Genomic DNA, 26239 nt, shown 5'->3' with positions numbered 1-26239 from the left:
ATGTGCATGATTTGTGCACAGTAAAACTGAGAACATTGCCAAGGAAAACTAAGGGATACCTTGGAAATATACCATATTTTTTCTTTGGAAGACACGATGTTATTAAGATGCCAGATCTCCCCAAATGGGTCTGTAGAGTCAGTGAAATTCCAATCAAAAGCCAAAGAGGTTTTTTGGCAGAAAGTGATGAACTGATTCGAAAACTCTTATGGAAATGCGAAGAACCTAGAATGGCCAAAACATTCTCAAAAACAAAACACCAAAAAAGTAGAACTAGGGTTGTCTTATTCTAAGACTTATAAAGCTATAGGGACTCAGACAATGAGATGTTAGCCTATGGGTACAGACTGATGAAACAGAATAGACCAGACATAGACCCACCCGTACACAGGCGACTGGTTTTCAAAAAATATGTATGCGAAGGTAATTCAGTGAAGAAAGCGTAGCCTTTTCCACGGTGTGGAAATAACTGGACCTCAATATACGCACACACAGAAGAAACCTCATTTGTACACTATACCACTTACAAAAAATATATTCAAAATGGATCCTAGAACAAATGTGAAACTAGAAGTATAAAATCTCTGGAAGAAAACAGGCAGAAAACCTTTGGGGTTCCACATGTATTTCTTAGCTATGATACCCAAACAGGATCCACAGAAATCAAATACACTGGTCTTCCTCGAAGTCAGACGATTCTGCTTCTCCAAAGACACAGTGAAAGGGATGAAAAGTCAAGCCACAGACTGGGAGCAAATATTTGCAGAATACCTCTCTGATAAAAAGACTTCTGCCCAGGATACAAAAAAAGAATGTGTAAAGCTCAAAGACGGACAACTCAATTTAAAAACGGGCAGAACATTTGAACAGACGGTGCACCAAAGTAGGTGTATGGATGGGACGTAAACACGTAAGAAGACACAACACGTGGGTTGTCGGGGACTAGAAGTCAAGATGCCACTGCACACCATCAGAACGGCTCACATGAAAAGCCCTGCCCTAGCAGGTGCTCCGGAGCAACCGGAAGTCCCACTCACCCTGGTGAACATGGAACCACCCCAAAGGGCGCCCGCGAGCACTTTGCAAACTGAGCCGGTTTTTTTTTTTTAAGTTAAACATCCACCTGCCATGTGACCAGCCGTTGTACTTCCAGGTATTCCCCCAAATGAAAGGAAGGCATGTGTCAGTGCAGCAGTTCACGAGTGCACACTTACCCGCGAGTGTTCCTAGAAGCTTTATGTCTACAAAAGCCCCTAACGGGAAACAGCTCAAATGTCCATCCATAGGCGAATACAAAGCATGCTGCCTTCATGCGGGGGACGCCACTGGGCAATAACAAGAGATGAACTATTGATGCAACCAACAAAGCACTCAGTGCATCTGCAGATAATTACACTGAGTGAAAAAAAAAGCCACATGGGAAAGAGTACACGCTACATAATTACACAAAATTCTGGAGGATGCAGACACACCTATGGGGACAGATGGATGAGGCGGCAGCGTGTGGGGTGGGAGGGAAATGTTTAGGGTGACGGTTGGGTGTGTCCTCGTGCCTGTGCGGGTGGCTTCCGTGCGCACGTGGGCTTTTCTTTCCTTTTATTATTTGGCGGCTCGAGAGTGTGTGGGCAGCCGGAGGGACGGGGCGGGCGTGGCCCCAGGGGATGGGGCTTCCTCGGGGTCACTCACCGGAGGTTTGGCCGGAGGCGTAGAGAGAAAGGACCCCTTGGTTGGCTAGAAACAAGGCGGGCACGCAGAAGGTCTCAAACAGGATCTGCGGAGAAGCGGGGAGGCGGTCACGGGCCGGCTTCCCTTCGTTCTGTGGGTGCGGGAGCCCCCCTGGCCAGAGGCACTCGGCGCCCCCAGAGGGATCCAGACAATGGGGTCAGGAATGTCACTCTTTTTTTTTTTTTAGGGCTACACCCACAGCATATGGAAGTCCCCAGATTAGGAGTCAAATCAGAGCTGCAGCTGTCAGCCTACACCACAGCCACAGCAACACAGGATCCAAGCCACGTCTGCAGTCTACACCACAGCTCACGGCAACGCTGGATCCTTAACCCACTGAGCGAGGGCAGGGATTGAACCTGCATCCTCATGGATACTAGTCAGGTTCTTAACCTACTGTGCCGTAACGGGAACTTCAGGAATGTCACTCTTGATGGATCCCAGCCCTGCCCTGACAAGCCCGTGACTCTGTTTCCCATCTACAGCATGGGCTTGCGCCCTCCCGAGTGCCTCCTGGGACAGTGCCTTACAGACTGAATGGGGCCGTCACGTGGATGGTGCTGAGTTAGGGCCCCCGAGAAGGAATTGCTCTTCCCTCCGCCAAACACACTTGGCGGGGGGCGGGTGGGGCGCCGGCAGAGGTCACGGGAATTCCTGGTTATTGGCATGATGGGATGGTTTTATGATCATGGAACAAGGAAAGCTAGGAGTTGCTGTGTATTGACTCCATGCCACTCAGTCCAGACCTGGCTTTTGGTCAAGAAACGTCTCCTTGGTGCTGACAATATAGGAGGCAGAAGATGTGAACAGGGGAGGCTCAGCCTTGCTATTAGAGGCCATGCTGACCCCCCCCAACTGTGTGATATCAGACCCCCCCACACCCCGTCCACATGAGAGACCAGTGGGCAAGGCTGCGAGGGAGCAGGTGGCAGAAGTGGGACGTGAACACGGGCTGCTGAACGCGGCCAGATGCGGCCTCTGTCAAGTTGGCCGATTGATTCTCCTGCAAGATGGCGACACTGGGGTCGGAGGATTGCGGGTTCTTTTGATGGTGGAACCCAACCCAGTGTCTCTTGGGGAGATGGGGCAGCTTTGTTCCTCTCTGCGCTAAACCAGGACGTGGGGGGTTGCACCCAAGGACAGGGTGACAGTGAGCTGTCAAGGGTGGCTCATGGACAGCCAGCAAGATGGCCAGCCAGCGAGACGGACACCTGGCAGGTGTATAATGGCCCTGGGGTGTGGCAGGACCACGAGGGAAAGGTTGGGTGCAGACTTAACCAGCTGCCCAAGAGGGAAACTGGCCGGCCTCGGCCTCAAGCAAAGACTTCAGAACTGGGTCAGGATGGCATTTAAAAAAGCGCTATCACCCACAGCCAGGATAGAGCCCTGAGCGCGTCACAAAGCGTGTTAGCCACTGGGCGTGTTATTACAGAGGGCCTCTCGGGGAGAGGGTGGCTTGGGGATTTACCCAAGAGAAGAGAAAACACGTGACCATACAAGACTGGCCTGTGAGTCTGTGCCGCTCTCGTGTCCCCCCTGGGCAGATCCTGGAGTTCAAACCCTGAAATTTGGACCCTGGTGGAGGAGGAAGCGCATGAACTCTTGGTGGAAAAGCAGCTGTGATGATCCAGCTGGAGACCCCTCCCCCGAAACACACGAAGACCAAGCCACGAGGCCAGAGGTCACAGGGCTTAGGAGGGTCTTCGGGGTTCCAGCAGTCAAACCCCCACTTTGTGGATGAGACAATCGAGGCCCAGGAACAAGAGCCAGCATTTACCAAACACTGGCTGGGCCCTAAGCTTGGAGACAAGTCGCGCTGGCTCATTTCATTTCCATAGCGGCCCCCAGGGCGATACCGTTAACTTCCTTCCGAGGAGGGAACCAGGACACCCAGAGGCCTGCTCATCCGCCGGAGGTCGCATGCGCTGGTGGCGCCGGGGCCAGGGGCCAGGGGTGTTAAGGCCAGGCCAGGCCCTTCCCTGTACGCTGGGCTGCTCCTCCACTGGCGTGTCTTCGGGGACAGGATTCAGAAGTGCTCTGAAGGTACAGATTTATTCCGGGAGACAACTCAGTCCTGCACTTCTCAGCCTTTTCCAGCCTCTGGAAGGAGCACTGGACATTGACGGCTGGTCAGAGGGACGTTGGCAGTGAAGGGACCCTGCTGGGAGGGCCGGTGCGTGGTGGGAGCTCACGGATGCAAAGTCCATCTGTCCACAGCGAGGTGGCACTGCTTGTGCCCCAGCGCAGGCCACCGTCACTGGCCGCCTCCCATTTGCCGCAGAAACCCCGGGCCTTCAGCACCTCTCTGTCCTGGGCTCCAGTCACAGGTCCCCCTGCCCTGGGTGACCCGTTGGGGGTCTGCCCAGGGGGGTGAGGGAGGCCAGAGAGGGCGGTGGAGTGCCGACGGCCCTGCTCCCTCCCTGCTGGGCCCTCCCCGTGTTGGCACCCACCCCCGCCGCTCCCTCACCCCGGGGAGACAGCTCCCTGTCACCTGCCTCGGAGCTTGGCACCCTCTTGGGTTGCTTTTCTAAGACTTATGGTCACCTTTGTATGTGGTGACCTCAGTACACTTGCAGCAGCGTCAGCCCGTGGGAGTGCACTTTGGCTCCTGCTGGGGTCCTGTACGGCTGGGGGTGAATGTGGAGACAGCACAGCAGAAAGGCAGAGAGGGGCCCTGGATGCAGGGAAGTGCCCACGACAGGCAGTGAGGCCCGTGCTGTGATTTGTGTGAAGGCGAATCAACTTGAACCCAGCCACGCAGACGTGGACGTTTGGGCAAATGTGAGTCTGGGTGTGTCTGCAGGGGTGTTTCTGGAGGAGATTTACCTTAAAGCCCACAGACGGAAAAAAGCAGATTGCCCTCCCAAAGGCGGGTGGGCCTCGTCCAATCAGGTGAAGGTCCGACTAGCGCAGAAGGCCTGTCCTTCCCCCAAATAAGAGGAAGTTCCTTCTGCTAACGGCCTTTAAATGGGGACCTCAGTCTTTCTGGCTTTAGACTGGAACTTACACCACTGCTCTGCTGGAGCCCATCCTGCCAACGGCAGATTCTGGGGTTTGCCGGGCTCCATAATCATGTGAGCCAATTCCTTTCAATAAATCTCATTCCATGTGTCTCTCCTGCTGGTCCTGTTTCTCTGGGGAAACTTGACGAAGTCCAGAGGGGCACGTTTCCTCAGGAGAGGGGCGGCCCTCTCTCTCCCTTCTCGCTCCAGCTCACAAGGGCCCTGGCGGGCATTTCGCCTTCTCAAAACTGGTGTCTGCTGTGGCAGGGCTATGGGCTCATGCCAGGTCCACGTGGTGCCCAGTGTGGCCTGCTTCTGTGACCCACCTATGTACGTGCAGAGCCAGATTCATCGGCTCCAACCGGGTGCTGTGTTAAATGAGGCGGCAGCTCACGCCTGTGCTCTGACCCGTGATGCTGTTTCTGGGCCACAGCGTGAGCCTCCTCATGTGCAGGTGGTGCCGTGGGCCGCTGGGCATGCCCACTGGGTCATCGCTCACTGCAGGAGACACCAGTGGGCTCCAGGGAGTCGGGGCCAGACGGCAGAACCTGGCTGCTTGCTTAATTAGCTCACCCCTGTCCTCATTAGGCAGCCCCCTCAGCCCCCACCCCACCTGGACCTCACCCACTCCAGCCCTGAGGGCTCTGCCATCTGCACTAGGGGTGCACCCCCCTTCCCCCACCAGCCTTGATGGGCTCCGCCACCCAGTTCAATCCAGTTCAATCTGTGCAGTCTGACCAGCACACACCACCAGCTCCTCGGTGAGGCTCAGAGAGGAAGGGGGTCTGGGAGCTTGAGCTCGGGGTTAGAGCAGCAGGAGGACTCCAGGCACGAGTGCAGAGAGTGGGGCTGTGGTCTCAGACCCCAGGGGCCTTGGTGGGTCCGCGGGCCGCTCGCCGGGAGACCCCAGCCAAGTTACTCCCACTCTGAAGGTTCCAATTTCCTCATCTGTGCAAAGAGGCTAATAATTGCCCGGCCCATAGTGTAGCCGTGGGTCTAGACGCAATAATTCAGATGGAAAGCCTCGCCCAGGCCTGACCGCTTGGCGGGCTCCCTGGTGGCGGCCGTCTCTTGTGCTCACGTCAAAGGGGACAGCTCTCACCTGGTGTCTCTGTCCCTCCCGAGACTGTCCGAGGTCTGGGGAGGCCTAGCTCCCCTGCCTGCAGCCTGCTCCCCGACCCCTTGTCCCCCACCTGGCCTCTCACCTGTGACACCTGCTCTTTGTTGGACAGTGGGTTTAGAGGCGGCTCTGTCACCATCAGAGGATGCTGCTCCGGGGCAACGTGAAGCACCTGGTAGAAGGAGTGATGCCAGATCTGGGGAGAGACGGGCACACGGACGGACTGCGGTCTCCACCTCGGTCTCTCCGGTCGTCCACCCCGGGGCAGACGGCCACCGTGCCCTGAGGATGCTGGAGAGAACCACAGAGAGCCCCACGGGAAGAGGGACCACCTGAAAAATGGGTCCTCCAGCCCCCGCCGAGCCCTCAGACCATGCGGCCCAACCAATACCTGCCTCCCAACCCAGGAGAGGGTCAGGCCGGGACCTGCCAGCCGAGCCGCTCCCGAATTCCCGACCCACAAAAATGATGAGAGGTAACAAGTGACCGTCGTGGTGTTTAGCCTCTAAGTTCAGGGTGATCTGCTATGCAGCTCAGATCGTTAGTGCATCTTCCAAGGCAGCGGGCAGCCTGTCCCACTACGTGCGGAGGTCCTGATCAGAAGCCTCAGGTTCCGAGAAAGTGGTCCAAGGCAGCCATATTTACTACATCCTTAACTGTGCTGGACTTGGGAGGGTTTTTATTTTCTTCTAATTTTTTTCTTTTTACAGCCAAAAACTTTTATGGAAGTTCCCAGGCTAGGCGTCAAATCAGAGCTGCAGCTGTCGGACTACACCACAGCCCCTGGCCCCACCATCCCACTGTCTGTCTCTGTGACTTTTATGACTCTAGGTCCTCATGTAAGTGGAATTGGACATCATTTGTCCTTTTGTGATGGCCCCGTTTCATGGAGCATCAGGGTTCATCCTCGTAGCCTCAAGTTTCGTCCCTATAGCCTGTATCAGAATTCCTTTCCTTTTCAGGGCTGTGTAGTATTCCATTACATGAATGGGCCACTCTGTGCTTATTCAATCATCCATTGAAGGACGCTTGGGTCATTTCTACCTTTTTTAAAAAAAAAAAAATTTATGACAGCACCCACAACATATGGAATTTCCTGGGCCAGGGAGTGAATCAGAGCAGCAACTGCCGGCCTACACCACAGCTGTGGCAATGCCAGATCCTTAACCCACTGTGCTGGGCGGGGGATTGAACCTGAACTTCTTCAGTGATCAGAGGTGCTGCAGTCAGATTCTTAACCCATTGCACTGCAGCAGGAACTCCCATTCCTACCTTGAAGCAGTTGTGTTGTGCTGCTATGAACACACACGTACAAATATCTCTTCCTGACCGTGATTCCAGTTCAGTGAGGACACAGCCAGGGGAAGGACTGCTGGACCATATGGTGATTCTAGCTTGAGGTTTTTTTAGGAGATGCCATACCGTCCTCCACAGCGGCTGCACCAGTTTACATTCCCATCTGCAGGGTTTGAGGGTTCCTACGTTCTAATTCCTCATTCTCACCAACGTTTGTCATTTTCTGGGAGTGGGAGTGGGGTGTGTGGGGGTGTGTGTGTTTAATAGCAGCCATCCTAATAGGTGTGGAATGGGTTAAGGATTTTTTACCCATCGTCCCCTTTAATCTTCACCAAGCTATGTGGTCTGAAAAATGGTACCCTGTCTTACAGTTTAGGAAACTGAGGCCAGGGAGCGAAGTTACTGGTCCAGAAAGATGCCAATCATCAATGGTGGGGACGGGATTCAGGCCCAGGTCTCTGACTCCAGAACCCACGTGGTTGGTACCATGATGCAGGGTTGATAGGGATCCAGAGCCGAGAGACACCGGGAGAGCCCTGGGCGCCAGCGGTCCATCCGTTCCCAGGTGCCAGGCAGCAGGGCCACCGCTTGGCATTGGTGGGGGCCCCGTGAGAGGATCCACCCCCCCACAGAAGCTACAGCCTACCTTTTCCATGTGGTCCCAGTTGGTGACGCTTGCCCGAGAGATGGGATACAGCAGGTTGAGCTTCTCTCGATTTTTCTGAACCTCGTTTCCAATGAACCAGTCTTCCTCTTCCATTCCCACCAACAGGTTCTGAAAGACACGGGCCAGGAGAGATCCGCTGTCAGGAGTGACCCACCTTGCCCAGCTCAGTGACCAGCTGGGAGGCCAGTTGCGCAGCTGGGGGACGGCTCTGGGTCACAGCGCCACCATCGATGGCCTTCCCAGACCAAGGCACTATTTCGAATGCCACTAAGGGGTCTCCGCAAGTGACCTGTAACGTAGTCCTGATGCCGCCGAGGAACCACGGCTGCAACACTCATCTTGGCCACTTTGCAGATAAAGACACGAAGGGGACGAAGGTGGGGGAGGAACATGGGGGGGGGCACTGGCTTCTATGTTTGATTTGGAAAGTGAGCGCGGGGTGGTGGTGGGGGGGAGTACAATTTAATTTCTGTTTTTTTGTTTTTTAGGAAGATGAGTCCATCTACTTTCATGCAGATGAAGCCATTCCTTCCATCACTCGGAAAAGATCTGCAGTCGGCCATGCGTTCCTCTGGGTCCAAGAAGCAGCCACCAAGAGAGACTAAAGGCGCGTGACCTGGCGACGGCCACCTGCCCCCCTGTCAGAGAGAGACGCACTCTCGAATAACCACAGCTCATCCTCATAGAGCTCTTTCCTCTCAGGAATTTGTCTTTTAGGCAGAGAAGAGGCTTTGCACCTTCGGGCCAGGGACTTGCCCTCTCTGAGCTCCGCTGCCTTCTTTGTCTGATGGGACTCCTGCTGCCAGGCCCCACGCCTTGCCACAGCGGTGCTGGGGACCAAGTCCACTGAGACTGCAGCTGGAAATGCATCTTATAGGCGAGAGGATACACTGAAAGCAGAGTTTTCAGCTCAGCCCAGTCTGCGGGAGGAGGGAGGGGACAAGGGGTACCTGCCAGGGCGAGGAAGGGGCAGCATCATCCTGCCCTGAGATGGACAGTGCAGGGTCTGACGGCTGCTCTGGTCACGATGAGCTGAGTGACTCTGGGCAGAGCCTTGTCCTGCCTCTCCATGGCCACTGGTCTCCCACGAGGGGTCTCACGGCCATCCTTCTGCAACACTGAAGTGCCTGGGAGGGGGTCATGGCAGCTGGATGGAAATGAGTCCACACGGAGCGTCCTGTCCCAGTCCAAGTCCTCTTAGGACAGAAGCCAGGGGCTTCCCTGAAGCCCGGGAGAATGGCAGCCGCGGTGCCACACAGAAATTGAAGACAGAGAGCCCGGTTGGCTGGGGTTCCGGGAGGTGGCTTGTGGCCACGTCACCCATCTTGGTCACGCGTTGCTATTTTGGTGAGGAATCCGACCCTTCTCCCTGTGCTCTTATGCTGCCCCACGTGTGTCACCTACGTCATACGCACTCCGCCTCCCATGGCACCTCTTTGTAGCACTAACAGATATTGCCTCCTCCCCTGAGGCTCTGGAATGTTCCATGGGGAAACTCAAGCTTTGACCTCACAGGACAGATTGGTACACCTGTCTGGGCAAGAGATGCCACACCGGAATTTCATCAGGAGGCTCTGAATCCAGGGAGGCGGTGACGCAGAGCTGGGAGCTGGAAGCGCAGAGAGCAGAGAGTGGAACCGCCCAGCAGCCCTTGGCTGTGGGAAGAAGTTTTTCAAAACTAGGATGTTTTCAGAGGACGGCCCACAGGCTGGGAGGGGGGCTCTGCCTGCTGCTCTGGCACCGCCACGGGGTGCTGCATGGCTGGAGGGGGAGGGTGCTGCTGCCAGTGGGGGGCTGATGGAGGCAGGAAGTCAGAGACACTGCCCCCTCCTGCTGCTTTCCAGGTGGCCTCTAGTGCCTCCTATTTGCAGAATCTCTCAGGGAGCAGCGGGAGGGGGCCCCAGCCCCGCCTCACAGAGCAGGGGCGCCTCAAGCAGAAAACCAGCCGTAGTGGGTTGAGCAGAGCCCGCACCACCCCACTGACATCTGTCCACATGCCGCCCCCCCAGAATCTACGTGAGTCTGATCTTTGGGAATAAGGTCTTTGCAGATGTGATTCCTTCAGGGATCCGGAGACGAGATCCTGCTGGACTTAGGGGGGGGCCCAGATCCAAGGACAGCGCCCTTAAGAGAGAGGAGGGAGGGGAGATTTGGGACAGAGAAGGGCAAGGAGGAGAGAGAAGCCACGTGACCACGGAGGCAGAGACAGGAAGGGAGGCAACCCCAGGCCCATGATTCCCCGAATCCCCGCAGCTGCCACCAGCTGGGAGGGGCCGGGGGTGGGGTTCCTCTGGTAGACCCTCAGAGAGCGTGACCCCGTGACACTGTGGAGGAAGAGTGTCACCTGCCCTATCAGCGAACAAAGGGTGCTAACCCCAGGCCCTCAGCCACCACAGCCACACAGACTGCCCCCTGCGAGGACTCGGGCGAGAGAAGAACCAGACGCTGGGTCTGGTGACAGGTGCACAGCAGAGGGTGGGGCCGACCAGCCCAGCCTCTTGCATCTTCCATAGAGAGCAAAGCGCTGAACACACGAATTTGAGGTGTGTTTTTCCTTAACTGACGGGAAGGTTGTGATGTTCCGGCTGCATGTCCTGCGCCCCCCACCCCCCAACCCAGGCCCCCACCTCTTTGGAGCTGCCCCACTGAGTAAAAGGTAATTCTATGTCTTCAGGGTGGGCTTTTTGTTTTCAGGTGACAACGCTTGAACCCGGAGAGTCTAAACGTCCGTGGTTTCAGCACCAGGACAGCGGCCCTTGCTCTCACCGCCCCGGGGCACTGACGACCGGCGCTGTTACCACTGAGAAGCAGAAGCCCCACAGCTTGTCCCCCAACTCCTGAGTAGACGCGCCCCTCTCACGTGGGGTGGGAAGGGTGGGAGAGGTGGGAGGTAATCACACTTCAGTCCCATCCAGGTTGACAGGGAATTATCCACAGAGAGAATCGGGTTTCAGAGACAGAGCGCAGGGAGCAGAGGGGGCACAAAGGCATTGCCACTTGGGTGGGACCGTGGTGGGGAAGGGTGGGTGCTGGCACCACCTTCTGCTCCTCCCGCGACACTGGCTGGCAGCTGTTGCGGTGGCTAAGGCTCGGTCTACAGCTGTGCATTGGGAGGGGCTTAGAGGGGTGTCAGGAGACCCCTCTCACTCCGCCGAGCCCTGCTAAGGGGATAAGGAAGCCTCTCCCCGCCTTTTCTTATCTCCGGTGTTTACACCACTCCAGACTCCAGAACTGCTGGGGCTGGAAGCCAGCAGCCACCGCTAGCAAGCAAGGCTTGATTCTTAGCGTTCCGGGATGTCTATTGGCCCAACCGCAAAGGAAACTCACACACCCACCTGGTTCCCCGGGGTGTGGCCTGTAGCTGTGCCCACCTCCTTTCACCCTCAGCTCTGCCTCTTTCTGGTTCTGGGAGCCGCAGGATGTGCCACCAGGCTCCAGGTGACCCGGCTGGAGGGGCAGCCAGGAGTCACAGAGGAGGGAGAAGCCAGCCTCAGAGAGAAGGGACCCACCATGGGCGGTGTTTAGACAGGGCAAGACCTTATCAATTAAAAAAAAAAAAATGCTGCCGTTCCCACTGTGGCTCAGTGGGTTAAGAACTCGGCATAGTGTCCATGAGGATGTGGGTTCAATCCCTGGCCTTCCTCAGTGGGTTAAGGATATGGCATTGCCACAAGCTGTGGTATAGGTCGCAGATGTGACTTGGCTCCAGCATTGCTGTGGCTGTGGTGTAGGCTGGCAGCTGCAGTTCCGGTTCAACCCCTAGCCTGGGAACCTCCATATGCCGTGGGTGTGGCCCTAAAAAGATTAAAAAAAAAAAAAGAGAGAGAGAGAATGGGAAAGTCAAACAGTAAACAGATGGGCATGATTTATTTTTGACTATGTCTGCTTTTCTAACTTATGTGACTGGCCTGTTCCTAAGCTGACTGCGGTTCTCAAGATGTGGTCCCCGGCCGGCAGCCTCAGTGTGCCCTGAGCAGTGATGGGAATTCAAGCCCCAGGCCTCCTCTCCCAGACCGGCCGGAGCAGAAACTCTGGGTGGGCCAGGCTCCCTGCCCTTCCCTGAGCCAAAGGCCCCGTGAGTCTGACTCTGACGCGGGCTCTAAGGATGCCACGCGGTCAGCCCTGTGGGAGGTGGGGGGGGGACCCCGGCACTCACGTCATGGCGAAGTTTCCCGAGGATGGTTGGGAACACGGCCAGGGGCGCTTCGGTCCCTGCAAAGCCCACCTTGCTGATGCCCGAGCCGTAGTCGCAGATGAGGGGCAGGTTCATGGCTCTGCAGGTTCCCTGGATGGGGCTGCGGGGAGAGACAGATGGCGTGGTTCTTTGTGCCACTTGCAAGGCACTCACCTGCAAGGCAGGTGTGAACTCAGCCCTGTGCGCCCAGAGCTGGCGCTGCCTGGATGCTCCAGGCAGTTGCTGCCGTGGCCTGGGTCTTAGATGACGGCTTACACGTGGCTGCCCTGGAGAAGGAGGCCCCCCGCTGAGGCTTTTCCCGTGTTTAACATAGCCTGGGGCTTGGTTCCCTGGGGTCCCCTGAAACAGCCCCTTCGCCATCCACCAGGGCAGGGGCTTTGGGCAGGGGCTCCCCAGTGGGCACGGGGGCCCCGGGAGATCTGCGTGCTGGTGTCACTGCCAGGCCCCGACCGCAGCTCCAATGCGGCCTCACCTGGGAGACCCCCCCCGCCTCCTGGACCAGGTCGAAACCCATCCCTCCCTCCATTTGGCTTCAAGACACCTCGTCCACCTGCATGCGAGGGTGGAAAACCTGAGAAAGTAGAAAGAAGGAGATCAGAGTCTCCCCGAGCCCTACCACCTGCCACTGTCCTCTTATATTTTATTTGTTTCAACCCGATTTCTAGGCACGATGTTTTTAAAAGTAATTGCCCTCAACATAAGTGAATCATATTCTCCTTTGAATATTGTGGGTTTGGGTTTTTTGTTTTTTGGGTGGTTTTTTTTTTTTTTTTTTTTTGTCTTTTGTCTTTTCAGGGCTGCACCGGCAGCATATGCAAGTTCCCAGGCTAGGGGTCGAATCAGAGCTGCAGCCGCCCGCCTACACCACAGCCACAGCCACAGCCACAGTCACAGCCACAGCAACGTGGGATCCAAACCGCGTCTTTGACTACACTGTAGCTCACAGCAGCACCAGATCCTTAACCCACTGATCGGGGCCAAGAATCGAACCTGTGTCCTCATGGATCATAGTTGCGTTCGTTACTGCTGAGTCCCGACGGGAACTCCGTGGTCCTGTATTTCATTTCTCTTGCCAAGTGCCGGGTCCTGTGGCAGCTCTAGGATGAACGGTCTTGAAGAACCGGACCGTCTTCCAAGCAGCTGCACTGGTTTCATTCCCACAAGCACAGCGCGAGGGCTCCAGTTTCTCTGCATCCCTCGCAGCTCACACCTGTTATTGCCTATCTCTTTTTTTTTTTTATGGCCGTCCTAGTGGGTGTGAAGTGACATTTCACTGTGCTTTGAATTTGTATTTCCCTGATGCCTAAGTGGGTTAGCCTCTTTCCCGAGCAGATCTGAGAATCTTTGCATACGCTCTGGGGAGAAAAGCTCTCTTCAAACAGTCCGCCCAAACACCTTGGGTTGTCTGCCTTTACTTTTGAGTCGTAAGAGTTCTCTGCATATTCCAGACACTAAATCTTTGTCAGATGTATGCTTCACTGCCATTTTTTTTTTAACATTGATCAAAGGTTTTGATTAAGTACGGTTCTTTTTTTATTTTTTATTTAATTTTCAGGGCTGCATCCACGGCATATGGAGGTTCCCAGGCTAGGGATCGAATTGGAGCTACAGCTGCCAGTCTACACCACAGCCAGAGCAACACCAGATCCGAGCCGCATCTGCAACCTACAGCACAGCTCACGGCAATGCCGGATCCTTAACCCACTGAGCAAGGCCAGGGATCGAGCCTGCAACCTCATGGTTCCTAGTCGGATTCATTTCCACTGCGTCATGTCGGGACCTCCTAAGTACAGGTCTAAAGGATGGGCTTTCAGTCTCCGTCCAGATCACATCCCCGCCTTTGGTCCTCACCTCCTGCCCCGTGAAACCCTCCAGCTGCGTCTCCGCCCCAGCCTGGCCTCTCGGAAGTCAGAGGCCTGACGGTCTGCAGCAGAACTCAGCTGGGCTGCCTGGGGCCGGGTGCCCTGCCGGGGACGTTGGGCCGTGAATGGAGGGTGAAAACATCGCAGAATAAGAGCTTCACCAGACAATCTCAGCCAACGTGAGTTGCTGGGCCGGTCAGCCTTGTAGAGGTGAGGGGTCCCCGCCGTGGTGTGACTGACCTGTTGGTGTGGACAATTCCTTGCTGCGGCGGTCCGCCCTGTGCCCTGGAGAACCTTTAGCCACAGCCTGGCTTCGATCCAATAGAGGCCAGCTGCATCCTCTCACTTGTGACAACCAGCAACGTCTCCCAACTCGCCAGATGTTCTGGGTGGCGGAGGGGTGCGTGCAATGGCGGAGCCTGAAAAGCACCTGCTGGACGGAGGGCCTTCATGACCCAGACGGGTCAGAGCTGCTGGGACGACGGTTCCAGGTTCTGAAGAGGTTAGAACCAGGTGTGCCAGGTCCCGGTTTTCCCAGATTGCATCTGATACTATGACTGTGTCACGCTATGTATTTATTTTGAATTAAAGCGTAATTGATTTACGGGGTGGTGTCAATTTCTTCTGTACAGCAAAGTGACCCAGTCACGTATACATTCCTTTTCTCGTGTTATCTTCCATCATGGTCTATCCCAAGAGACTGGATATAGTTCCCAGGGCTGTACAGTAGGACCTCATGGCCTGTCCTTTCTCAATGTAACGTTTGCATCTACAAACCCCTAACTCCCCATCCATCTCTTGCCCCCCCCCTCCCCTGGCAACCACAAGTCTGTTCTCTATGACTCTGAGTCTCTCTGTTCTGCAGACAGGTTCATTTGTGCCATATTTTAGATTCCACATAGTGAGAGCCTGTGGAATACTACTCAGCCATAAAAAAGGATGACATAATGGCATTTGCAGCAACATGGCTGCAACTAGAGCGTTTTGCGCTAAATGAAGGTATGCACTCTCCATGTGGCACCATGTGGCGAGGACTTTCTTGGGCCAGACATGGTTCTAAACACAGGTAAGCCTCCCAGCAGCGGCGTGGGGCTGGGGATTGTCAGCCTCGATGTCGGGAGATGGTCACGAGCAATAATGTAAGAGCCCCAGCTGGTGGAAGAAGGAGAGGAAGCTCAACCCCAAGGCACTTGACTCCTACCCAGCTCTCAATCTGAGCGGTAGGTCCTGTTACTTCGGGGAGCCAACCGAGTGTCCCGCTCTCAAATCTGGGTGGGTCTTGTGATCCAGTAACATTAGTGGAGAAGACATCATATGCAAGCCACCATCCACAGGAGGAACTAGGACCCCCCCCAGCCCCTGCTCCCCTAAGGCTACCTTGTGAAAGCACCGGAGCTCGCCTCCTGGAGGAGGAAAGGCCACAGGGGAAAGAAGTCGGCACCCAGCCAACCGCCAACCACCTGCTCGATGTCGGGGGGGGGGGGACTTCTCCAATCCTCCAGCACCAGGTGGTCTGCTGGGTGCCCAGGAATGCAGGGGAGAGCCCAGCAGAGCTCAGGACAGCTCAGACCAGAATAATCCCCCAGCCAACCCCTAGACTGATGAGTAATAATAAGCCACCAAGTCTTGGCATGGTTGTTATGAAGTGAATGCTGACTGGTACACTCTGCCTTTGTATCCTAAACAAATGGCCCTTCCCATGACCTTTGTGACCTGCTGTCAAGGGGCTCAAAGTGTCTGCTCCTTTGGCCCCGCCCATGGCACACAGACGTTCTCAGGCCGGGGATCGAACGTGAGCCACAGCAGTGACAACCCGGATCCTTAACCCTCTGCAGCACCTGGGAACTCTGACGTCGGCCATCCTGCTTACAAAGCCCTCCAGGCGAGCCCGGTCCCCAGGGCGTTGAGATTAAAAAACACAGCCATCTCTGGTTGTAGGAATTGAGGGTGAGGCTTGATTCCCCAGTTTAAGAAGCGTTTTCTTTTACTCCAACTTGCAGCCTTCTGAGGAGCAAGGATGTCTCGAAGCCGTATTTTACTAGTTCACTCGGCCCGCAGCAAGATTCGAGGACTTGCCGTCTCCCGAGAGCCATGATTGAGCCACAGGCGCAGAAGTTGCTGTTTGGTGGCCGGAGGACGAAGCCAAACCTTCCTCCGTGTGTCCCTGAAAATAGCCCCAGCGTTTCTTTCCGAAGGGCCCGCAGGGGGTCTGGAGCTCGTGTATGCACGGAGTCAGTCAGGACAAAAGTGACAAAGCAACAAAGTCTGGGCAAAACCATCCACGCCTCTTGGTTTCTCCAGATTTTCCCGGGTGTTGGTCTGGCGGATTTTATTTTATTTATTTTTATTTATTTATTTATTTATTTATTTTGGCCATGCCTAAGGCATCTGGGCCAGGGATTGAACCCGAGCCACAGTAATGACAACAATGCCAGATCCTTAACCGCTAAGCCACCAGGGGACTCTGAGGTCACTTATTTAAATAATGTGGCTCAAAGGCATGTCAGCTTCTTCCCCTAGTTCACCAGGCTTCTTGGTCTGGTCCAGAGGCCGTCACACTCGCAGATTTAGAATTAAGTATTTATTGGCATCAGTAACGCTAGTCAGAGAACCTTCCCCGAGTGTGGCGTCAGAAGAAAGCTCCCAGCCCAGCATTTTCCATCCAGGATCCGAGGTTCTAATGGACAGTGCTTTAAGATTCTACTCTGCTTCTATATCCCAGCAGCTCAGTGTCCTGTGTGCCCAGGGTGACCCCTGGTGGCCACTCACCAGACCACAGTTCCCAGGGACTTGGCTCTCAAATCCAGGGTCAGGGAGGAAACAGTGTCACCTGCACGTCCTGGAAGCAAAGAAAGGTTTTCAGCCTTTCAACTTCCCCCTGTCACAATACACTGTCATTTGACAGCGTTAAAAAAACGTAAGTACACCAGTGCAAAGGAGAGGCAGTTTTAATACATTCCTACTTAACTGAAACCCCCATTTCTGGGTCCTGACAGGTAGGAAAGCCGCAAAGTCATCTAGTGCAGTGACCACACACACGGCCCACAGGCCACCTCTGCGCCACCCCCATCTGTTTTTGCAAATAAAGTGGGTTTTTTTTGTTTTTTTTTTTTTATTATTTTCCCACTGTACAGCAAGGGGGTCAGGTCATCCTTAGATGTATACATTGCAGTTACAGTTTTTTTCCCCCACCCTTTCTTCTGTTGCAACATGAGTATCTAGACATAGTTCTCAATGCTATTCAGCAGGATCTCTTTATAAATCTATTCTAGGTTGTGTCTGATAAGCCCAAGCTCCCGATCCCTCCCACTCCCTCCCCCTCCCATCAGGCAACCACAAGTCTCTTCTCCAAGTCCATGATTTTCTTTTCTGAGGAGATGTTCATTTGTGCTGGATATTAGATTCCAGTTATAAGTGATATCATATGGTATTTGTCTTTGTCTTTCTGGCTCATTTCACTCAGTATGAGATTCTCTAGTTCCATCCATGTTGCTGCAAATGGCATTATGTCATCCTTTTTTATGGCTGAGTAGTATTCCATTGTGTACATATTCCACATCTTCCGAATCCAATCATCTGTCGATGGACATTTGGCTTGTTTCCATGTCCTGGCTATTGTGAATAGGGCTGCAATGAACATGCGGGTGCACGTGTCTCTTTTAAGTAGAGTTTTGTCCGGATAGATGCCCAAGAGTGGGATTGCAGGGTCATATGGAAGTTCTATGTATAGATTTCTAAGGTATCTCCAAACTGTTCTCCATAGTGGCTGTACCAGTTTACATTCCCACCAGCAGTGCAGGAGGGTTCCCTTTTCTCCACAGCCCCTCCAGCACTTGTTATTTGTGGATTTATTAATGATGGCCATTCTGACTGGTGTGAGGTGGTATCTCATGGTAGTTTTGATTTGCATTTCTCTTATAATCAGCGATGTTGAGCATTTTTTCATGTGTTTGTTGGCCATCTGTATATCTTCCTTGGAGAAATGTCTATTCAGGTCTTTTGCCCATTTTTCCATTGGGTGATTGGTTTTTTTGCTGTTGAGTTGTATAAGTTGCTTGTATATTCTAGAGATTAAGCCCTTGTCAGTTGCATCATTTGAAACTATTTTCTCCCATTCTGTAAGTTGTCTTTTTGTTTTCTTTTTGGTTTCCTTTGCTGTGCAAAAGCTTTTCAGTTTGATGAGGTCCCATGGGTTTATTTTTGCTCTAATTTCTATTGCTTTGGGAGACTGGCCTGAGAAAATATTCATGATGTTGATGTCAGAGAGTGTTTTGCCTATGTTTTCTTCTAGGAGTTTGATGGTGTCCTGTCATATATTTAAGTCTTTCAGCCATTTGGAGTTTATTTTTGTGCATGGTGTGAGGGTGTGTTCTAGTTTCATTGCTTTGCATGCAGCTGTCCAGGTTTCCCAGCAATGCTTGCTGAATAGACTTTCCTTTTCCCATTTGATGTTCTTGCCTCCCTTGTCAAAGATTAATTGACCATAGGTGTCAGGGTTTATTTCCGGATTCTCTATTCTGTTCCATTGGTCTGTCTGTCTGTTTTGATACCAGTACCACACTGTTTGGATGACTGTGGCTTTGTAGTATTTCTTGAAGTCTGGGAAAGTTATGCGTCCTGCTTGGTTTTTGTTTCTCAGGATTGCTTTGGCGATTCTGGGTATTTTGTGGTTCCATATAAATGTTTGGATTGTTTGTTCTAGTTCTGTGAACAATGTCATGGGTAATTTGATAGGGATTGCATTGAATCTGTAGATTGCTTTGGGTAGGATGGCCATTTTCACAATATTGATTTTTCCAATCCAGGAACATGGAATATCTTTCCATTTCTTTACATCTTCTTTGATTTCTTTGATTAAGGTTTTATAGTTCTCGGCATATAGGTCCTTTACCTCTTTGGTCAGGTGTATTCCGAGGTATTTGATTTTGTGAGGTACAATTTTAAAAGGTATCATTTTTTTGTATTCCTTTTCTAATGTTTCATTGCTGGTATACAGAAATGCAACTGACTTCTGAATGTTAATCTTATATCCTGCCACTTTGCTGAATTTATTAATCAGTTCAAGGAGTTTTGGGGTTGAGTCCTTAGGGTTTTCTAGGTATAGTATCATATCATCTGCATACAGTGACAGTTTGATCTCTTCTCTTCCTATATGGATGCCTTTTATTTCTTTTGTTTGTCTAATTGCTGTGGCTAAGACTTCCAAAACTATGTTGAAGAGCAGTGGTGAGAGTGGGCATCCCTGTCTTGTTCCAGATTTGAGTGAGAAGGCTTTCAGTTTTTCCCCATTGAGTATTATATTTGCTGTGGGTTTCTCATAAATGGTTTTGATTATATTCAGGAATGTTCCCTCTATACCCACTTTGGCGAGGGTCTTGATCATGAATGGATGTTGAACTTTGTCAAATGCTTTTTCTGCGTCTATTGAGATGATCATATGATATTTTTCCTTTTTTTTTGTTAATGTGGTATATGATGCTGGTTGATTTGCGTATGTTGAACCATCTTTGTGAACCTGGGATGAACCCAACCTGGTCATGGTGTATAATTTTTTTGATATGTTGTTGGATTCGGTTGGCTAAGATTTTGTTGAGAATTTTTGCATCTATATTCATCAATGATATTGGCCGATAGTTTTCTTTTTTGGTGGTATCTCTGTCTGGTTTTGGAATGAGGGTGATGGTGGCCTCATAGAATGTCTTTGGGAGTATTCCTTCTTCTTCAACTTTTTGAAAGAGTTTAAGAAGGATGGGCACCAATTCCTCTTTATATGTTTGGTAAAATTCACCTGTGAAGCCATCTGGTCCTGGACTTTTATTTGTAGGGAGTGATTTTATGACCTCTTCAATTTCATTTCTAGTGATCGGTCTGTTCAGTTGGTCTGTTTCTGCTTGATTCAGTTTTGGCAAGCTGTAAGATTCTAGAAAATTGTCCATTTCTTCCAGATTGTCAAACTTGTTGCCATACAGTTGTTCATAGTATTCTCTTATGGTTTTTTGTATTTCTGCTGTATCCGTTGTGATTTCTCCTTTTTCATTGATAATTTTGGTGATTTGGGTTCTTTCTCTCCTCTTTTTAGTGAGTCTGGCCAGGGGTTTGTCAATTTTGTTCACCTTTTCAAAGAACCAGCTCTTGGTTTTATTTTCTCTATTGTTTTTTGAGTCTCTATTTTATTGATTTCTTCTTTGATCTTTATAATTTCCTTCCTTCTGCTGACTTTAGGACTTTTTTGTTCTTCTTTTTCTAATTCGTTTAGGTGGAGGGTTAAGTTGTCAATTTGGGATCTTTCTTCTTTTTTGAGAAAGGCCTGGATTGCTATAAATTTCCCTCTGAGCACTGCTTTCGCAGCATCCCATAGATTTTGAGAGGTTGTGTCTTCATTATCATTTGTTTCAAGGTAGTTTTTAATTTCCTTCTTGATTTCCTCATTGACCCATTGGTTTTTTAGTAGCATGTTGTTTAGTCTCCATGGAGTAGGTTTTTTCTCTTTGCTTTTCCCATGGTTGATTTCTAATTTCATGGCATTGTGGTCAGAGAAGATACTTGAGATAATTTTGATGCTCCTAAATTTGTTGAGGTTAGCTTTGTGTCCCAATATGTGGTCGATTCTTGAGAATGTTCCATGAGCATTTGAGAAGAATGTGTATTCTGGTTTTTTTGGATGTAATGTCCTGAAGATGTCAATTAAGTCTAACTTTTCTATTGTTTCCTTTAGGATCTCTGTTGCTTTATTGGTTTTCTGTCTAGAGGATCTGTCCATTGATGTGAGGGGGGTATTTAGGTCTCCTACTATGATTGTATTCTCATCAATATCTCCCTTTATGTCTGTTAATATTTGTTGTATGTATCTGGGTGCTCCTATATTTGGGGCATATATGTTGACGATAGTAACATCCTCTCCTTGGATGGATCCCTTAATCATTAAATAGTGTCCTTCTTTGTCTTTCTTTATGTCTTTTGTTTTAAAGTCTATTTTGTCTGATATGAGCGTTGCGACTCCTGCTTTTCTGTCATGTCTATTGGCGTGAAATATTTTTCCCCACCCTTTCACTTTCAATCTATATGTATCTTTTGTCCTAAGGTGAGTTTCTTGTAGGCAGCATATTGAAGGTTTTTGCTTTTTTATCCACTCAGCCACTCTGTGTCTTTTGATTGGGGCATTCAGTCCATTGACATTTAAGGTGATAATTGATAGATGATTATTTATTGCCATTTGAATCTCGTGTTCCAGTTGATTCTATGGTTCTCCATTTTTTTTTTTTTTTTTTTTTGGTTGGATGGTCTCCTGTTATTATCTGCTTGAGTGTTTTTTTTTTTCATTTTTTGCAAATGCAATATTTGGTTTTGGCTTGTGGTTGCCCTGTTTTTTAAGTATGCTAACCCCTTCCCATAATTGTGTGTTTTAGCCTGATGGTCCTGTAAGTTCAAACACTTCATTACTATATTAAAATTAAGAAGAGAGACATACATATAAACAAAAAGGGTTATTTACCTCCTGACATCCCTTGCCCACATTTTATGGTTTTGATGACTCTTTTTTATTTTTTTCTTTTTAATTTTATTTTGTTTGAAGCATGTTCATGATTAAATCTGTATGCTGGCTTATTTGAGTGACTGATCTCTGATTGCAGTTTCCTCAGTCCTAGTTCTTCCTCTTCTTCTTCTTCTTTTTTTTTTTTTTCTTTTCTTTTTTCTTCCCTTTCCTTCCTTTCTTTTTGGTTTAGAGAAGCCCTTTCAATATTTCCTTTAACCTGGGTTTTGTGTTGCTGTATTCTTTAAGTTTTTGTTTGTTGGGAAAAATTTTTATTTCCCCTTCTATTTTAAATGATATTCTTGCTGGATAGAGTATTCTAGGTTGCATATTTTTTCCTTTGAGCACTTTAAATATCTCTTGCCATTCCCTCCTGGCCTGTAGTGTTTCTGTAGAGAAATCAGCTGATATTCTTATGGGGGTTCCCTTGTAGGTAACATTCTGTTTTTCTCTTGCTGCCTTTAGGATCCTCTCTTTATCACTAACTTTTGCCATTTTTATTATGATGTGTCTTGGTGTGGGTCTGTTTGGGTTCAGTTTGTTTGGGGCCCTCTGTGCTTCTTGTATCTTGAATCCAGTATCCTTTAGATTTGGGAAGTTTCCAGCAATAATTTCTTCAAATATATTTTCCATTCCCTTATCTTTTTCTACTCCTTCTGGAATTCCTATTATGCGTAGATTGGCCTGCTTTATATTATCCCATAGGTCTCTTGTATTGCTTTCCAGTTTTTTGATTCGGTTTTCTGTCTGTTGACCAGATTGAGTGATTTCCATTATTCTATCTTCCATATCACTGATTCGTTCTTCTGCATTATTCATTCTGGTTTTTACTGCCCCTAGTTCAGTTTGCATCTCTGCAAATGAATGTTCTAGTTTTTCTTGGCTCCTCCTTATATTTTCTAGTTCCTTTCTGAGGGTATCTGCATTACTGTTCATATCTTCTCTTAATTCCTTCAGTATTTTCACTATTTCTCTTTTGAACTCCAGGTCTGTCAGACTGCCGAGATCTGTTTCATTGTTGACTGTTTTAGGTGAGTTCTCCTGTTGGTTTGACTGGGGGTGGTTTCTCAGCTTCTTCATCTTGCTTGTTGTTTTCTTTCTCCTGAGGGAGTTGTACTCTCCGTGATCGGGCAGTGTTTGCCTTGTCACTGCCGTGGAATATTTCCTGAGGGCTGGCGTTGTTGGTCAATCTTTTTGAGGCAGTGTGGCTTTTCTGGAGTGTTGATGGGGCTAACAGTGTTTCTTTGGAGCAAAGGAGGGCTTCCTGAGGGCAGACAGGACTGAGAGGTCCACACCGCGATGGTAGCAGATTTCACTTGGTCATGCAGAGCTTGCTCTGGTGTTTTTAGGCTGTGGGGTTCTTGCAGGGGGTTGGCGGTGTTGGGCAGCTGCTCTTCAGGGGTGCATCACCCCCTGGGGGCTGGAGCAGCTATCTGGGGCACTGAGAACCTGAGAGGCTCTTCCCTAGGGCAGCCCAACTCAGAAGGACAGCCTGAGAATGTAGGTGGATCTTTTCACAGTCTGGCTGAGCTTGTTGCAGCTTTTCTGGGCTGCAGGGGGTCCTGCCTGGAGCTGGCAGTCCTATGCAGCTGGTCCACTAGAGCCTCCCCTGGGGGCTTGGGTGGGTAGCAGGGCCGTTGGAAACCGAAGAGGCTCCTCCCCGGGGCAACCCGACTCAGAAAAACCGTCCGAGAATTAGGCCGATCTATTCACAGCCTGGCTAAGCTTGTTCTAGCTTTTCTGGGCTGCAGGCCTTTTCTCAGGGGCTGGTGGTGTTTGGTGCTGCTCTGCGGAAGTGTAGCCCCTCCAAAGGGCAAGCAGGCCTGTGCAGGGACAGCCCCTGCGGTGGTAGGCTTCAGGCAATTGTTGAGGCCAGCCCTCCCGGATGGCAGGCAGCCCCAGGTCTGTGAGAGCGTAGGGCGTGGTGGGGGTGGGGGGAGGGGATGCACTGGGAAGCACAGCTTTCAGCTAGCTAGCGGGCCTGTAAGCTTGCTGTGGCGTGGGGGGTATTCTATAGGGACCCACCCCTTCTTCTCTCCCCTCCCCAGCACGGGCGCAGACCAGGCTCTTCTCCCAGGTTCCCTCTGATGTGGCTTTCCCCTTCCCCACCCCTGGAGTATTGCTCCCTTCCTCTGCGACAGCTTTGTTTTCTAGTCTCCCAGGCAGTCTCTGCCCCGTCAACTGGTTTCTAGACCTCCCAAGCAGTTTCCGCTCTGCCCCGCCCCCCTAGCCCGGGGACTAACCTTCGGTGGCGAGGTCTCGGTGCCCAGCCCCCACCCAGGGGGCGCCCCCCCGGCCCTTTCTCGGGGACCAACCTTCGGCGGCGAGGTCTCGGTGCCCAGCCCCCACCTGGCGTCCCCCGGCCCCCTCTCGGGGACTAACCTTCGGCGGCGAGGTCTCGGTGCCCAGCCCCCCCAGGCGTCCCCCGGCCCTTTCTCAGGGACTAACCTTCGGAGGAGAGGTCTCGGTGCCCAGCCCCCACCCAAGCGGCGCCCCCCCGGCCCTTTCTCGGGGACCAACCTTCGGAGGCGAGGTCTCGGTGCCCAGCCCCCACCCAGGCGTCTCAACTTTTGGTGACTGTGCCCGTAGTTCAGATGGTCCGTTGGGTTCTTGATCGGCTTTTCCGTACTCCAACTTACTGCTACACTCTTCTCTGCATCTGGGGATTCCTCCGGTTCATTTGATCTTTCGCCCGGTAGGTGACTTTCCAGGGTGCGGGATCCCTTTCTCCCCCTCAGTTCCCTTTCGGGAGCCCCCGTCCCGCTCGGATTCGCCTTCTCTCACTCTCCTCTTTTCTCTCGTTCTTCCCAATAATGTCACGAACTTCTTGCCGTTATTGGAGTTTAGGTTCCTCTGCCAGCGATTGGTTGCTGTTCTGTGCGAGTCATTTCTTCTGTAGATGTGCTTTTTTTGTTGTGTTTGTGGGAGAGGGCGAGCGTGTCCCCCACTCCTCCGCCATCTTGTCCTCCTCTGCAAATAAAGTTTTATTGGAACGCAGCCACGCGCATTTGTCTGCCTTTGGCTGTGGTGCTTTCTCGCCAAGGCAGCAGAGCTGAATGGTTGTGGCAGGCTGTCTGGCTCGCAAAGCCTAAAGTATTTCCTGGCTGGTGTTTTCCAGAAAAAGTGTGCTCACTCCTCGTGGAGACGCCTGTGACAGGGACTACTGACGGTCTGGAAAGAGGCTTCCTCTTGATTTTCCCATCGATCGATTGCACCTCAGTTCCTTCCAAACATGGTTGCAGACCTACTGTGTGCCCAGCATTACTTCCAGCCAGGAGAGATTCTTGATGTTTGCAGACTTGGCGAGCTCCAGGGTCTTCAGTTTGGACCAATAGCCTGGCCCGTTACTGGTGTTTCCCACCTGCTCACTCACTTTTTTTTTTTTGGTTTCTACTGCCAAGCCCCCTGGAGTATCAGCCTTTCCGCTCAGATGCCCTCTCCCTGCTGGACTGAAATTTATCCTAGGCTTGTCTCCACCGTCCCCATGTCTCCTGATAATGGTGGAGGCCAAATTTTATCTTCTGTGGAGCATATCAAAACCCAAGGGTCACTTCCCGCCTGGTCCGGGCCCACAGGAGGGAGAGGGAAGAGCTGTTGGCAAAACCTGGACCCGGTGACAGGCCCGGTGTCGAATCAAGGCTCTGCTCCCTCAGGACCTTAGCCTTCCTGGGGACTTCCTCAGGGTGCCACCCCGGCTTGGTCACTGGTGAGTTTGGAGGAAGTGTCTTACATATTTTCACCTACCAGGGACTGTAAGCCGCCCGAGGCAAAGCCTTCTCCTTAAAAGAACCTTAATATACGTGTGGACACCCTGGGCTGTGTTTCGATCTATTAGCAGAAACCCGGGCTGTTTTCGTGCATGTTCAGTCGGGAGCCCCTGACTCCGGGGCCTGGGAGCCTGCTCCTGTGCCAGACCCGCAGAAAGCAGGGAGTTCCTGGCTTTGTCAGAATTGAAAGGGCCCAGAAGTAAGTTGGTTCAAGTCTAACCCAGAAAGGAGATTTGTTTTGTTTTGTTCTGGGTTTTTTTTTTTTTTGCTTTTTTGCTTTTTAGGGCTGCACCTGAGGCATATGGAAGTTCCCAGGCTGGGGGAACTTTCTATGCCACAGCAACACCGGATCCTTAACCCAGTGAGCAAGGCCAGGGATGGAACCTGTGTCCTCATGGATGGGGCACACACCTCGCTTGATCCTCTAGCCCCCGGGAAGCAACCGCCCCCTCTTACCTCCAAGTCCCAGGAAAGAGATATGATGCCTGCGGGGCTGGGTCTCCGGGGAGGCGGGGGGGAGTGGCGTTTATTCAGCAACCTTGGCCTTGTTCAGTGATATTTCTCTCCCTGCTAGAGAAAGATTTCAGGGAGTTCCCATCATGGCTCAGGGGTTACCGAACCCATCTAGCATCCATGAGGACGCAGGTTCGATCCCTGGCCTCGCTCAGTGGGTTTAAGGCTCTGGTGTTGCCATGAGCTGTGGTGTAGGTCGCAGAAGCCGCTCGGATCCCGCGTTGCTGTGGCTCTGACCTAGGCCAGGGGCTACAGCTCCGATTTGACCTGTAGCTTGGGAACCTCATGTCACAGGTGCGGCCCTAGAAAAGACAAAAAAGGGAAGATTTCAAAAGACTTTACCACGAAAGTAGAGCTGCCTAAACAAGGAGCTGTATCGACGCCGCGGACAGAGCCACCCCCTAACCACGTCTCCACCCTGGTCCTTAGGGAAAGGCCACTGCCGACAGCTGAGCCACCCGGGCATCTGAAACGTCACCGACACGGCATTTTTAAACCCACGAGCACCTCGGGGAATCACCAACCTCTGTGCCTGCTTCACCCAGGGGGCTGGTGCGGGAC

General features: G+C 51.7%; 1 protein-coding gene across 9 annotated transcripts in view; it reads right to left on the bottom strand.

Moving 5' to 3' along the window:
- The window catches only part of ACTE1 (actin epsilon 1), a 39100-nt gene extending 12861 nt beyond the window's left edge, over positions 1-26239 (bottom strand). For 2 of the 9 annotated variants that reach the window (XM_085009882.1, XM_085009886.1), the window contains exons 1-6: positions 23953-24198; positions 23714-23747; positions 11967-12105; positions 7790-7918; positions 5933-6043; positions 1687-1771 (exon numbers count right to left, since the gene is read on the bottom strand). In XM_085009882.1, the coding sequence (XP_084866008.1) occupies positions 1687-1771; positions 5933-6043; positions 7790-7918; positions 11967-12080 (439 nt within the window). In that variant the 5' untranslated portion in view covers positions 12081-12105; positions 23714-23747; positions 23953-24198. Of the gene's footprint in view, positions 1-1686; positions 1772-5932; positions 6044-7789; positions 7919-11966; positions 12106-15257; positions 15429-16636; positions 16701-23713; positions 23748-23918; positions 24199-25621; positions 25736-26202 lie in introns of those variants that run through there. The other 7 variants (XM_085009883.1, XM_085009885.1, XM_085009887.1 and 4 more) reach the window with 6 other exon arrangements.

This window comes from Sus scrofa, chromosome 2 (genome assembly GCF_054392235.1).
Source record: "Sus scrofa isolate SSC_HxYL_T2T_F1_AM1 chromosome 2, Sscrofa_HxYL_maternal_Yorkshire_Landrace_v2.0, whole genome shotgun sequence".
Lineage (NCBI taxonomy): Eukaryota > Metazoa > Chordata > Mammalia > Artiodactyla > Suidae > Sus > Sus scrofa.
The sequence above is the reverse complement of the archived record's forward strand: the minus strand, read 5'-3'. Positions and strand labels throughout refer to the sequence as shown.